This window comes from Sinohyriopsis cumingii, chromosome 4, assembly GCF_028554795.1.
Source record: "Sinohyriopsis cumingii isolate HCF-2022 chromosome 4, ASM2855479v2, whole genome shotgun sequence".
In the NCBI taxonomy this organism is placed as follows: domain Eukaryota; kingdom Metazoa; phylum Mollusca; class Bivalvia; order Unionida; family Unionidae; genus Sinohyriopsis; species Sinohyriopsis cumingii.
In genome coordinates, this window is record NC_142964.1 from 125,866,002 (window position 1) to 125,879,246 (window position 13,245).

General features: G+C 33.6%; 1 protein-coding gene across 2 annotated transcripts; it reads left to right on the forward strand.

Moving 5' to 3' along the window:
• The first annotated feature begins 6,381 nt into the window (after positions 1 to 6,381).
• Positions 6,382 to 12,874, forward strand: LOC149802051 (uncharacterized). Of its 2 annotated transcripts, none has more exons than XM_089956456.1 (5): positions 6,382 to 6,503; positions 6,907 to 7,135; positions 9,711 to 9,804; positions 10,605 to 10,789; positions 12,389 to 12,874. In XM_089956456.1, exons 2-5 carry the CDS (start codon positions 6,914 to 6,916, stop codon positions 12,542 to 12,544), a joined length of 657 nt encoding a protein of 218 aa, XP_089812582.1. In that variant the 5' UTR covers positions 6,382 to 6,503; positions 6,907 to 6,913; the 3' UTR covers positions 12,545 to 12,874. The 2 variants fall into 2 exon arrangements, with proteins under 2 accessions (XP_089812582.1, XP_089812581.1); XM_089956455.1 differs by having other exon boundaries at positions 6,466 to 6,559.
• Positions 12,875 to 13,245: the final 371 nt, after the last annotated feature.

Genomic DNA, 13,245 nt, shown 5'->3' on the forward strand with positions numbered 1-13,245 from the left:
ATAAACATTTCAAACCCTCTCCGTTGCACCTACTCCCGCCATTTTTATCATTTCCAGGGTGTAGAAACATCGTTGCTAGTGCGTAGAAACATCATTGTCAGTGAGTAGAAACATCGTTGCCGGTACATTTTGATGTTCCAGAGTATTCTTGGATGAAACATAATCGCAGAAAAGTCCTACAGCTGATTATCATAGAAGATCGTGTGGTGAGGGATATTAAACTTAATAATATTATGTCAAGTATAAAGTGATCATTTTCCCAGACTGGCTTAAACAAATTGTGAAGTTCAAAGAATACGCTATCGACGAATTTCAAACGTGTCCTAACCCGTCTGTACTCGATCGTAAGTGGAGTCAAACTTCATGCAGTACAGATCCAGAAATGCTCTAACAGAATGCGTCGGCTGATCAGGCTCCGTATTGTTTGTTCTACTAATTACTCCTAATTAACCACACTGACCCTGATCTGTCGGTACATTATGCGACGGCAGATTGGGGTTTGTGCATTTTGCACTTGGACACGTCTTACAATGGAGTACATACGGTACCTTAATGCATGTTGTCAAGGAACTGGTTTTGCTATCATTAAACTGGTTGACATGCAAATCCGATACCATGTTATGGTATATAGTTTTAAATTGGACATTAAATGGAATTCAGTATGAATGAACTATGAACCAAAATTTCGCTAACCTATGTAAAATTGCTTTGAAGAACTTAAACATTCTCCTCTGCTTTTGGGGTGGGTTTTTTTTTGAGAGGGGGGGGCATAAGTGACACTGTCTTAGTTTTGTGGGGGATATGTTAAAACTTAAATTTTGGGCCATAACTTGTAAAACGAAAAGGGGTGGGGCTAATGAAATCACGGTAGTACGTTTCAAATAATACAGTTTTCTTGAAGCTTTTTGACCACAGCATGCCCTTCGCACATAGTAGAGCAGATGACCGTATCTTGGTACATATATATGGCAAATATCCATCTCCACAAATGGGTTATTAGATCTTTGACAACAATATTGTGGATTGACATGAATTGGCGGGGAGGGGTTCGTTATTGCGAAGTTCTATTTACTTCCGATGTAAATGACTTGTAATGTTTAAATCTAACTATTTGTATAGCCAGCTATATAGTTTACGTCCGATGTAAATGACTTTTAATGTTTAAATCTAACTATTTGTATAGCCAGCTATATAGTTTCAGACTGTACCTCCTGTACGGTTGTCACCTTATTATGTGTAATGCTAATAATCTCAATAACGGCCCAGCTGTTTCAGTCCCAACGTTTTTTTTTTTTAATCACGTCGACATTTTCACAACAGTATGAGTAGCAACTCGTTTTCCTCGACCTTCCTGCCTTTGATTAAAATAATTCGGATTTGTAGTGTCTCATTCCGCCTGTCGACACACAGAATTCTTGGGAGAAAGACAAAGCAAACACAAAACCAGCACACATAATTCTTGGGAGAAAGACAAAGCAAACACAAAACCAGCACACAGAATTCTTGGGAGAAAGACAAAGCAAACACAAAACCAGCACACATAATTCTCATAAAAGTCGCAAATAGGACAAAACCAGAGCATAGTTGCACGATGTGCTCCGTTGTAGTCTTCCTCTCCCCCAGACCATCTCCCACCCTCCGGATAATTTGAATTCTGTATGTCGGTTGTATCTTTTTCTTGATAAGTTTTCAATAGTGTGATACAGCTAAAAAAAAAAAAAAAAAAAAAAAAAACAACAACAAAAAAAAAAGAAAAAACAAGGCAACCTCGTTGAGTGCCTAGAAAAGCGTATTCAGACATTTTCGTCGAATCTGTATATCATATTATACCGCTTATTAACAATTTATAAAAGATTTAATTGTGCTTGCATAATGGCAGTAATTGTTTTGCTACACAGTATCGATACAAGAGAACTACGGCTTTACTTTCGATATACTCAAACATCTATTGAACAAGTTTGGTGTTTTGTTGGGATGGAGGTGGGGATTGGTGGGAGGGTGTAAACAGGGCACATACGTTTCCTCTCCACATGTCTCCAGATGATTCAAATTTAAAAAGCTAGCGTTTCCTGAAAATGCTCTTCCAGTTGCCAGTCACTGTTGAATGGATTTTATTTTTCTAATGTCAGACTTGCTGAGAGATTTAGAGACTAGGCTTGACTGACTGATGCAAAAAGTTGTTTTCTGAGCAAAAGTTTAGGGTAAGACATTGTGGCAAGATATATATTACCCTGACTGTATTAAGGGTACTACCTGATAAAATCTAAACCTGTTCAAAGTTCACATGAATCTTTTCATGTTTACAGTACAGACATTTTAATGTGATAATGTCTTTTGTCAAGTTCTTGTGATTTCATGTTTTTCTTCTCAATACAAACTGTATGAATTCAAACACCTTAAACAGTCTTTCCTTGTGCAGATGATACTTGCGCTGATTCATCAGTTACACAAATTAAATAGAGGCGTAGGTATGCAAATTAGATACAATTTTTGGCGGTGTTGTGATTAGAGCTATGAAATCTTTCTAAAATCAAATCCTTCCAATACACCATCTAATGATCGACATGCATCAATACTTTACTAAATCTACTAGAAAAATTTATTCCTTAGCTGTAATGGAGTGACATTTGTAGACAGTGTGTCTAAATACATGCCATTTTCTACATTGCAGCTGGAAAATCGAACCTCGTCTGAAACAGTTATAAGCCTACCTTCCTACATAGGTATCAATGCATGCTGAATAGATAGCCTACCGATCTCTCTTCCACTCTCTCTCTGTCTCTGTGTCTTTCTCTGTCTCTGTCTCTCTGTCTCTCTCGATATATATATATATATATATATATATATATATATATATATATATATATATATATATAACTATAATGAATGACTCACTTAAATTCTCATAAAATTTTACATGCGTCTGAAACGACGGAGACTACAAGAAAATTATTTTTGCCCTCTGCACCTAGTAGTAACGTTAAAACAAAAGCCAAACACGGCAGGATTAATACATAAAAATGAGGAACGGAGACAACATTTTTTATTTTGATGATATGAATTTGCATTTATTGTACATGAAAACTCGACAAATCTCAAAATCGATTTTCGCGTATGAACTACAGAGGTAACATGTGTTACATTTACACGAATAATTATCTGTTGACAGTCAGTAGAATGTGCTCCATGCACATCGATGAAGATAATAAAGGTAGACGTAAATACACAGGACAAGTCCCCATGATGAGTGTCATTAATGAGCATATCCAGTCTTTTGTTTTATGGCAAAGGCAAATCAACATGGCATTAAATCCAAAAAAGAAAATATACCAAATGAAGTAGGCACTGTCAACTCTGTCATATAGGGTTTATTGGCCTTTTGGACTCCATATATATCGTATTCAATGTTACTTCTTCCCTCTCTCTCTCTCTCTCTCTCTCTCTCTCTCTGTTGCTCATATCCGCGTACATCTGGTAACCAGTCAGAGACATGCCTGCTGCTCCTGCAATGGGTGAGGGGATATTAAAGAAGGGGTCCCAATATCCCAAGTTTCCAGGTGGGGTGGGGATTTCTGAAATTTTGCAAGCGGCAAGAGAGGGGGCTCAACATTTGGAGTTACGACACTGCCAATAAAGTATGTATATAAACATAAACTGACATACTATATACTATTATATCTAATTTGCATATAAACATAAACTGACATACTATATCCTATTATATCTAATTTGCATATAAACATAAACTGACATACTATATACTATTATATCTAATTTGCATATAAACATAAACTGACATACTATATACTATTATATCTAATTTGCATATAAACATAAACTGACATACTATATACTATTATATCTAATTTGCATATAAACATAAACTGACATACTATATACTATTATATCTAATTTGCATATAAACATAAACTGACATACTCTATACTATTATATCTAATTTTCATATAAACATAAACTGACGTACTATATACTATTATACGTACTATATACTATTATATCTAATTTGCATATAAACATAAACTGACGTACTATATACTATTATATCTAATTTGCATATAAACATAAACTGACATACTATATACTATTATATCTAATTTGCATATAAACATAAACTGACGTACTATATACTATTATACGTACTATATACTATTATATCTAATTTGCATATAAACATAAACTGACGTACTATATACTATTATACGTACTATATACTATTATATCAAATTTGCATATAAACATAAACTGACATACTATATACTATTATATCTAATTTACATATAAAAATAAACTGACATACTATATACTATTATATCTAATTTGCATATAAACATAAACTGACATACTATATACTATTATATCTAATTTGCATATAAACATAAACTGACGTACTATATATACCCTGATCACCAAAGAAGGGAAGAGGATGATATAGAACAGTTCATATAAATTTAGAATTTAATCTTGGATCGGTTTATTACCTGTCACGTGTGCGACAAAACACAATGGCTGCATATTATTTATTCGACATTCATGCAGTTTACACCCCACCCCTCTTTAAAACCCCAAACACACTGAGAAGTATTAGTTTTAGATGCTATTTTTATTTTGTGTATTATTTATATGCAGGTGATGTGAGTATCAAATGACCTTGAATGTATCTTATAGTTCCAGTCCAACAAGTAAATGACCACGAATGTATCTTATAATCCCAATTCAACAAATGACCATGAATGTACCTTATGGTCCTAATCCAATAAGTAAATGATCATAAATGTACCTTACAATCATAGTCCAACAAGTAAATGACCATGAATGTACCTTATTGTCCCAGTCCAACAAATATATGATCACGAATGTACCTTATAGTCCCAGTTAAACAAGTAAATGACCACAACTGTACTTTATAATCCCAGTCCAACAAGTAAATGACCATACTGTACCTTATAGTCCCAGTCCAACAAGTAAATGACCATACTGTACCTTATAGTCCCAGTCCAACAAGTAAATGACCATACTGTACCTTATAATCCCAGTCCAACAAGTAAATGACAATAATGTACCTTATTGTCCCAGTCCAACAAATAAATGACCATACTGTACCTTATAGTCCCAGTCCAACAAATAAATGACCATACTGTACCTTATAGTCCCAGTCCAACAAATAAATGACCATACTGTACCTTATAGTCCCAGTCCAACAAGTAAATGACCATACTGTACCTTATAGTCCCAGTCCAACAAATAAATGACCATACTGTACCTTATAGTCCCAGTCCAACAAATAAATGACCATACTGTACCTTATAGTCCCAGTCCAACAAATAAATGACCATACTGTACCTTATAGTCCTAGTCCAACAAATAAATGACCATACTGTACCTTATAGTCCCAGTCCAACAAATAAATGACCATACTGTACCTTATAGTCCCAGTCCAACAAGTAAATGACCATAATGTACCTTATAGTCCCAGTCCAACACTTATATAATCAGGTCTATGCATGTTGTTTGTTTAGCGATTAATTTGCTCATTTTAATTTAATTAAACACTTCGATCTTATTAAAGTAACACTAAAGCATGATGCTGTACATATGGTATTCATCTCGATTGCAGTTTACTATTAAATTAGGTAATCATTTGAAAGCGTATATTTTGAACAGCTAATGGATGTTCTGAAACTCCTCCAGACTGACGTGATCTGGAATGATGACTTTATTCAATTCACAGCTCATTTCCTTCAAGAGGAACGAATTGCCAGGAGATAAACTTCAATGGAATCAACTAGCGTAAAATATATAAGAATTACGATTTCAAAGAACTGTGATGTTTTATATGTGTGTACATTGATATTATTTTGTCAAAATCAATCGTAAAATAATTATTAATTCCTGTCATACAAGGTCATCTATAATGTCTTATAAAGCAGTAACTGGGTCAACAATTATTTGGTGTTGAAATCATAATCTGTTCAAGGTCCAATGTCAGTACTGACAAAAGTAAATGTACGTAATACTTTTTGAAATTTCTATGAATTATGTGTAAGGAATATTACAGCAAAATAGTTATCACCAAAACTTTATTAAAATAATTAAAGATATCATAAGCAAAATAATTAATTTAAAATGAAATCGAAAAACAATGGATGAATCGAGTTCGTTAAACCATATAATTATGTATAAATAATCTACAATTAGTCTGCACGAACAAAATTATATTTTTTCCACTGAAATGGTGATGATCTGCCACGTTTTAACTGCAAAGAAACAAATCGCCACATCATCGATACGCCGTAAAACTAGTCATCAAATTCCCAACTCATCTGGTAACGTGTATCCGATAGTCGATAGTCTGCTACCTGGCAAGATGACAGATGCTGAGCTCACCATTGGTCACAGCCGTCAAAACTCGTGGCGATCGTTTTCTTTAAAACTGAGGCTCAACTCAGATTCTGTCTCTTTCTCCAGCTATCGTAAATAAAAAGGTAAGAACCGTGCAAAAAGTAACAAAGGACATGCAGTCAGAAGAATTTAGTTAAAGGTGCTGAGTTCAGAAAAGTTATGCTATCTTTATTTTTAAATTCCAAATCAAATAATTTGTTGCTGTAAATCATCGGATTAATTATATTATTAATACAATTACTTTTTGCGCTTTGTTAAAAAGTGAATTATAAGGTTGTAGAGAAATGTTGCTACTAACGTCGACATAAATAAGCTATGACTGAAGACATAGTCATTATCTGAATTGTGATCACCAACATAAAATGACAAAGCAAAATTATCCTACTTCTATTTGATCGAATTACAGATAACATACCTTTTTTTTAGAAAAACACTCAAACCGGCATCTCATTGCCTTTTAAACTATTATTATTATTATTATTGCAGCCCCGACATGGCAGCTCTGCTTTTAGCGACAGTTGTTTCCTTGTTTGCTTTTGGTTACTGCGGTAACTTCACGGTAACAGAGGAGGCGTGGTTTGACTTTGAAATTAAAGATCTCGATGGTCCTGGGGAGGATTACAGGGGCCGTGTAGTTATTGCACTTTTTGGGGACACGTGTCCAATGACAGTTATGAACTTTGCTGCCATCGCCAAGGGATTTAAGCGTGGGAGGGTGAGTATACACCTTGAATCTATTGCCTCGTGAAAAGTAACATTCTTGCAAAAATCACAAAGGCCGTATTGTGTCGTAGTTATTCATCCTTTCTTATTTTTCTTGTTCCTCAGATTAATTTACTCAAAGCACAGCCAGGTTAGAAATGGTGAAATCTGTCGTCAAGATTAAAGTATATTAATAATGACCACTATTGACCATCCAGGAAAAGAAGAGTACGGAGTAAACTTAGTGGATTCTAAAATGCTATTATTTGAAGTGTCTTATATACATAGCACATTAAAGAAAGGAAGGTCTCAAAGCCAGGTTGACCACATAAAGGGATTTGTTTCCGCAAAGAGACATATCTTTCGAGAATTACAGACATAGGATCCAAAAGACTAAATTTTCATATTTCTACGATCGAAATGAACATGATTACATTTGACATTTATTTATGAACCAATTTCTCAGATTTGATTTTTACAATAACTGTGGCAGTTAAAAATATTACGGGGGGTTGTGGGTAGTTGGTAAATAAATAAAATCAATGATAGGCAAAATTATACTATCTCGATATCTCTGCGTTGTTTTTGCTCGTGTTCTTAGTGATTCTTGTAAATAAGGAGACTAGGGACTTCTTGCAACATTTTGTGCGGTCACCCTTCAAGGGTGAGTCATGGTGAAGTGAAGTCTATACCAGTGGTTACATTTAATCAGCTGGAAAAAATAGCAAGCACATACATAAAATACAAATAAAACTAAAGGATCTCAGTTATAGAATCAACACATGTATATTTTCTCAAATAGAGTGATGCCAACTTTTTCAAGTAAGCGTTACTCCACAGGCGCAATTTTTACAACGCTAGCATACACCATGGATATTGAAATTAACTAACATGGAACTGTTTGGTTTCTGTTTGAGAATTTACCCGACATTTTAATTTACAATATCAGAACTATAGTATGGACAACGACGTTCATATTTTCTGCAAAGTCAATTAGCAAGTGAAAATATAAGCCACTACTTTCAACAAGGTACTATGTGACTTTATAATTTATTCTTACTGTAGATGTTTCTTGTATAAGAACCAACAGAAAAGACATTGCAAAATGTCCTACTTCATTCCGACCATTTGTGTTTCTTAAGAGAATCGAAAAATAATATATGATAAACTCAAAACGAATTCTTGGTCACACTTAAAAAAATTAACGTATTGTAATCACCGTTAATTGGACAAGATAATCAGTTCCTTTTAAAATATCACTGTAAAACGTTTGTTCATGAATGCCTCTTGTATTAAGTCAACTCTGGAAGTGATTCTGAAGTGTACAACAGTATAAACAATTTTAATCTGTATATTAAACAATACTAATCTTTATATTAAATATGCTATAATTCTGTAAATATTATTCTAGCTTACAATTTTATATGTGCTAACTTTTGAATACATTTTAATGATGCACGTGTGCATAAGTTCAAACATAACGGAATGAAAGAAAAAAAGAAGAAAAACTACTTTCTAGTCGTAACACACAGTTAACAATGCATCGCTTATTGTATTTTATGCTGTGCATATGAATTAAAATTCCTTACTACTGAGCAGCAATGTTCTACGTGGATAACTAATTCACCGTTCATTGAATCAATAAATAAAGACGCGGGTTTGAATAAATGACCGTGCAACAGATGGCGAGGGCTTTCTAATTTGCGGGGAGGAATATTGGATTTAAGACTTCAGATGCCTGTTGAATGGAAAAAATAAACTGCCACGTATAAAATAATTTATGCCACGTTACAGTTTCTGTCAAGCGGATACATGGACATGTCACCTCTATCACGTGACATGTCTAATGTAAACGTGTCTGTGTGCACTGACTATCCTAAAAAGTTTATAAAAATTAATAAAAAAATACAGAAATAATGTATATCCATTAAAAAACATACAATTTTGATTCGTATCACCTACGTACCTAGTGATAAATCAAACTTGTATAAGTAGATACACTTGTATTAATTCAGTCTGCCTTCAATTTCTGTTTGTTTGTCGGTTTGTCCTTAAAATAAAATTAAAAGTAAACCTTTACATGTCTTTCAAGAATATAAATAAATAAATTTTAAAAAATAGATAAAAATAAATAAACAAATAAAAATAAATAAATATATAAATATTTTTTTTTAAAAATGATGAAAAAATTATGTGGCAAATACGTTTGATTTGGTTTACTGAGTAAGGCAATTAATCATTTTATAGATAAACAACAACAGCAAAACGACAAAAGAAAGAAAGAAAGGAAAAAATAACTGGACTTTACTAGGACAAATTTGATAAAATGTCCAAAATAATACTCAGCTCTTTTAGAGTAGGCTGGCACCTCTCCTAAAAAAAACTAGTACTAAGTATACACCAAATAATTACATAGATTTATATTTTATTTTAAAAATATTTTCTTTGTGAATTATTGTTATTATCATTATTATTATTATTATTATTATTGTTATTATTATTATTATTATTATTATTATTGTTATTATTGTTATTATTATTATTGTTATTATTATTATTATTATTATTATTATTATTATTATTACCAGGAAAAGTTAAGCTATAAGAACAGTAAGGTCCACCGTGTGGTGCCTGACTTCATCATTCAGATGGGAGATATTACAGTTGGAGACGGCACTGGCGGTAATTATTATTTCTATTCTTTTGAGAGAGAGAGAGAGAGAGAGAGAGAGAGGTGGCAAACGCGAAAGAAAACAAGACGCCTCAAAACACATTTAAAACAGTGCATTCCTACTCACGACTTACTTATTCCCAACACAAACAGTTTACATTTTTTAACAAGTTCTTTTACTTGAAATCTAATTATATATACCTCGTCTCTTTGATATCATTATCTTCTTCAAAACGCGGCGTTTACAAAATATTTCGATATATTTCAAAGAAATGTGAAAAATTTCCTTTCTCACACATCTCTTGTAAGAACGTTATGTAGTAAGGCAGATAGCATTGTTGGTTTATATAGTGTCATATGTTCATTCTTAGGACGTCGTGTAGTTAGGACCGCAAGACAGATAACAATGTTGGTTTGTTCTCATTCATATATCTGTAGAACGTCGTGTGTGTGTTTATATAATGTAATATAATATAATATAATATAATATAATATAATATAATATAATATAATATAATATAATATAATATAGATTTGTACATGCTGAAATTGAGTGTGGAGTGTTTTAGATCTAATTGTTGATTATATAACCCAATTAAAAAAATCTTCAGTAAACCTATATATGGATCTTGGGTAACATTAGTTTTATTCAAGAACTTAAAGAAGCTGAGAAAATAAACTGAAACGATTAAATCATTCATATTCCTTAAGAAAAAAATGCAACAATAACAGAAACCCTTAATACGGAATAATTATGCGTCTTTCTCCTTGCTAAACTATAAAGACTGACATGGCTTTTTTGTCTCTTCAGGCAAAAGTATCTATGGTGACAAGTTCGTAGATGAGAACTACATCTTGAGCCACCGAGCCACCGGTATGGTTTCCATGGCAAATCACGGCAAGGACACGAACGGTTCTCAGTTCTTTATTCTCCTCAACAAGGCTAGATGGCTGGATGGCAAACACGTCGTCTTCGGAAAGGTCATCAGAGGATATGTGAGTTCTTTTTGCTTTTTTGTATTATAACAATTCTATGACCTTAAGGTTCATATTTAACAAAGTCTCAAATTCCTACTCACTCAGACTTTACTGAACTGCAATGATATCAATAAATATAAACTCCGTCATTTGTTTGCAGATAAGACATTTCTTAAAATAGCACCATATTTATATTTGGAATGTCGTAATATCATGTCGTAATCATGATACGCCACACCGTGGTTTAACAGTACAGCACTGCCACCTAGCTCTGAACAATACTGACTCAATAAAGTACCATGAGAAATTAAAATCTCAAACTAATGATTTCGCTGACATGAAATTTATTAAATTTGTTGGATTATATGTTTGATAACTATCTTTGATGCTCTTTCAAAACTAGCATATTCAATAAACATGGATGAAACATCACGTATCTGTCATATCATATAAAATATTTAAAACGTACGGATATGTTTAAACTTTTGTGTCTACTGAAAATTCAACAAAAGAAAACATACCAAGACAAGTTCTGATAATATAAATGTTTCCTTTTTCCATTTAATTCTATGAAACCCAATTTTGAAATACGCATGAGTGCAATGTTATATTGTTTCAAGGCACTTACATTGATAGATGTTCAAAATATAACGTAAACAAGAATGCATGAACAGGTTTTTACGACAGTCATATTATAAAATTTTTCGTACTATTTTTTTTTCCCTCATAAATTCCCTAAAGTTAGAGTGTATTAACTAAGAAAACAATTTCAGTAAATCCAATGTTACAACACAGCAGAATAACATAATTTATAATCCTCTGACGACATATAATTTGGAGCCACGTCCATCCCCCCAAAAGAAAATAGCAAAAATAAAACAAAATTAGCGACAAATATTTCTCAAAAAGGCAGAAATATATGGCTAGTATCAACTCAAAAGTTTGCTGACATGTCAGTGAACGCAGCAATGATTCCCATAGTTCTATACAAATCAGACAAAATGTCAGTGACCGCAGCCATGATTCCCATAGTTCTATACAAATCTCTCACCTCTGTCTGCCTGGGTTCGAGTCCAAGGCTCGGCTAGCGTGGGTACGTGGGAAAGCCTGTCAGTAGCTTCTCGTGGGTCGGTGGTTCTTCCCTGTGTTTTCCAGGGTTCTTCCTCCACCAGTTATACTGGCCGCCATGTATAGCCTATCTTGTGCTGAAAAATGGCGTTAAACCCTAGAACAACAAGAACAAAATCTATACAAATCAGACAAAATGTCAGTGACCGCAGCCATGATTCCCATAGTTCTATACAAATCAGACAAAATGTCCCGACATCGTACAGTAACTGTTAACACATAACCTCTACACAATTTTGTCTGTTAAACGTAACCACCAAAATCTCAGTGAATTGACATATTGGGCTTGAAAGATAAGCTTCAGCCTAATAATGCAGGTCGTGTGTTCGAACACAAACGGTTGAGACATCACTTTGTATAAGAATCATTTTAAAACCGAATTCCACTATCATCTACAACAACAACACTTGATCCTAATATACCTGTGTCTCTGCAGGTAAAGATGATAACTCCATTTAGTGAATACTGTATTTATTTTATTTATTCCAGGATGTCCTGCATGCAATCGGCGATGTACCAACAGATCCTAATACAGCCGTTCCCAAGAAGACCGTTCGTATAATCGACTGTGGTCTGGAAGGAATCTCCAAGAAATACGATCTCACAGAGGCACAGGTCGACTCCGACCACGATATCGTCAACTAAATTTACACAGCAATAATATAGAAAGTTTGAAAGTCCATCTTCATATGTAGATCCACCTCATTTTCACTGAGAAACTTGAATTTATAGTGTTTTTATTAACTGATTTTTAATCTATCTATACGTGTGGTTTGTATGAGAGTGCTTGTAATGGACGAATTTCAAGCGCTATCGGGACAGGATACGTCCTTTCTCGTTCCTGCGGCACCTTACTTAATGATCAGCCTTATACACGTTTAACACTTGTGCAAACGGGGTTCAGAACGCGTGTTTGACTATCAGTGAATTATAAAGTGTAAAATGTTTATATGAAATAAAGGTTGATCAGCCTAATTCGAGTTTGTTATTGTGCATGCGCATAATTAATTTAGGTAAAATAATGGCTGGTAACTGGTTCTGAATATCTTAGTAAATTAAGTAATTAGCGCTGTTTATTAAAACTTAAATAGGGGCTTCTCTCTTTTCTTTAGCCTCGAATCGTTACAAAACCATCACCAACAGAAAAATAGTTACCAACACTAACTCAACTATATCCAAATATAGTGCAATTTAAAATCATATAATTGCAAGAACTAAAACTGAAGAGTGCCACAATTGTGGTATTGGAAGCAAGCAGACAGAATGGAGCTGGTAGAGTGCCAAAGCTGTGGTATTAGAAAGCTGGCAAACGAAACGGAGAAACGACATACAAAATAAAAACGACG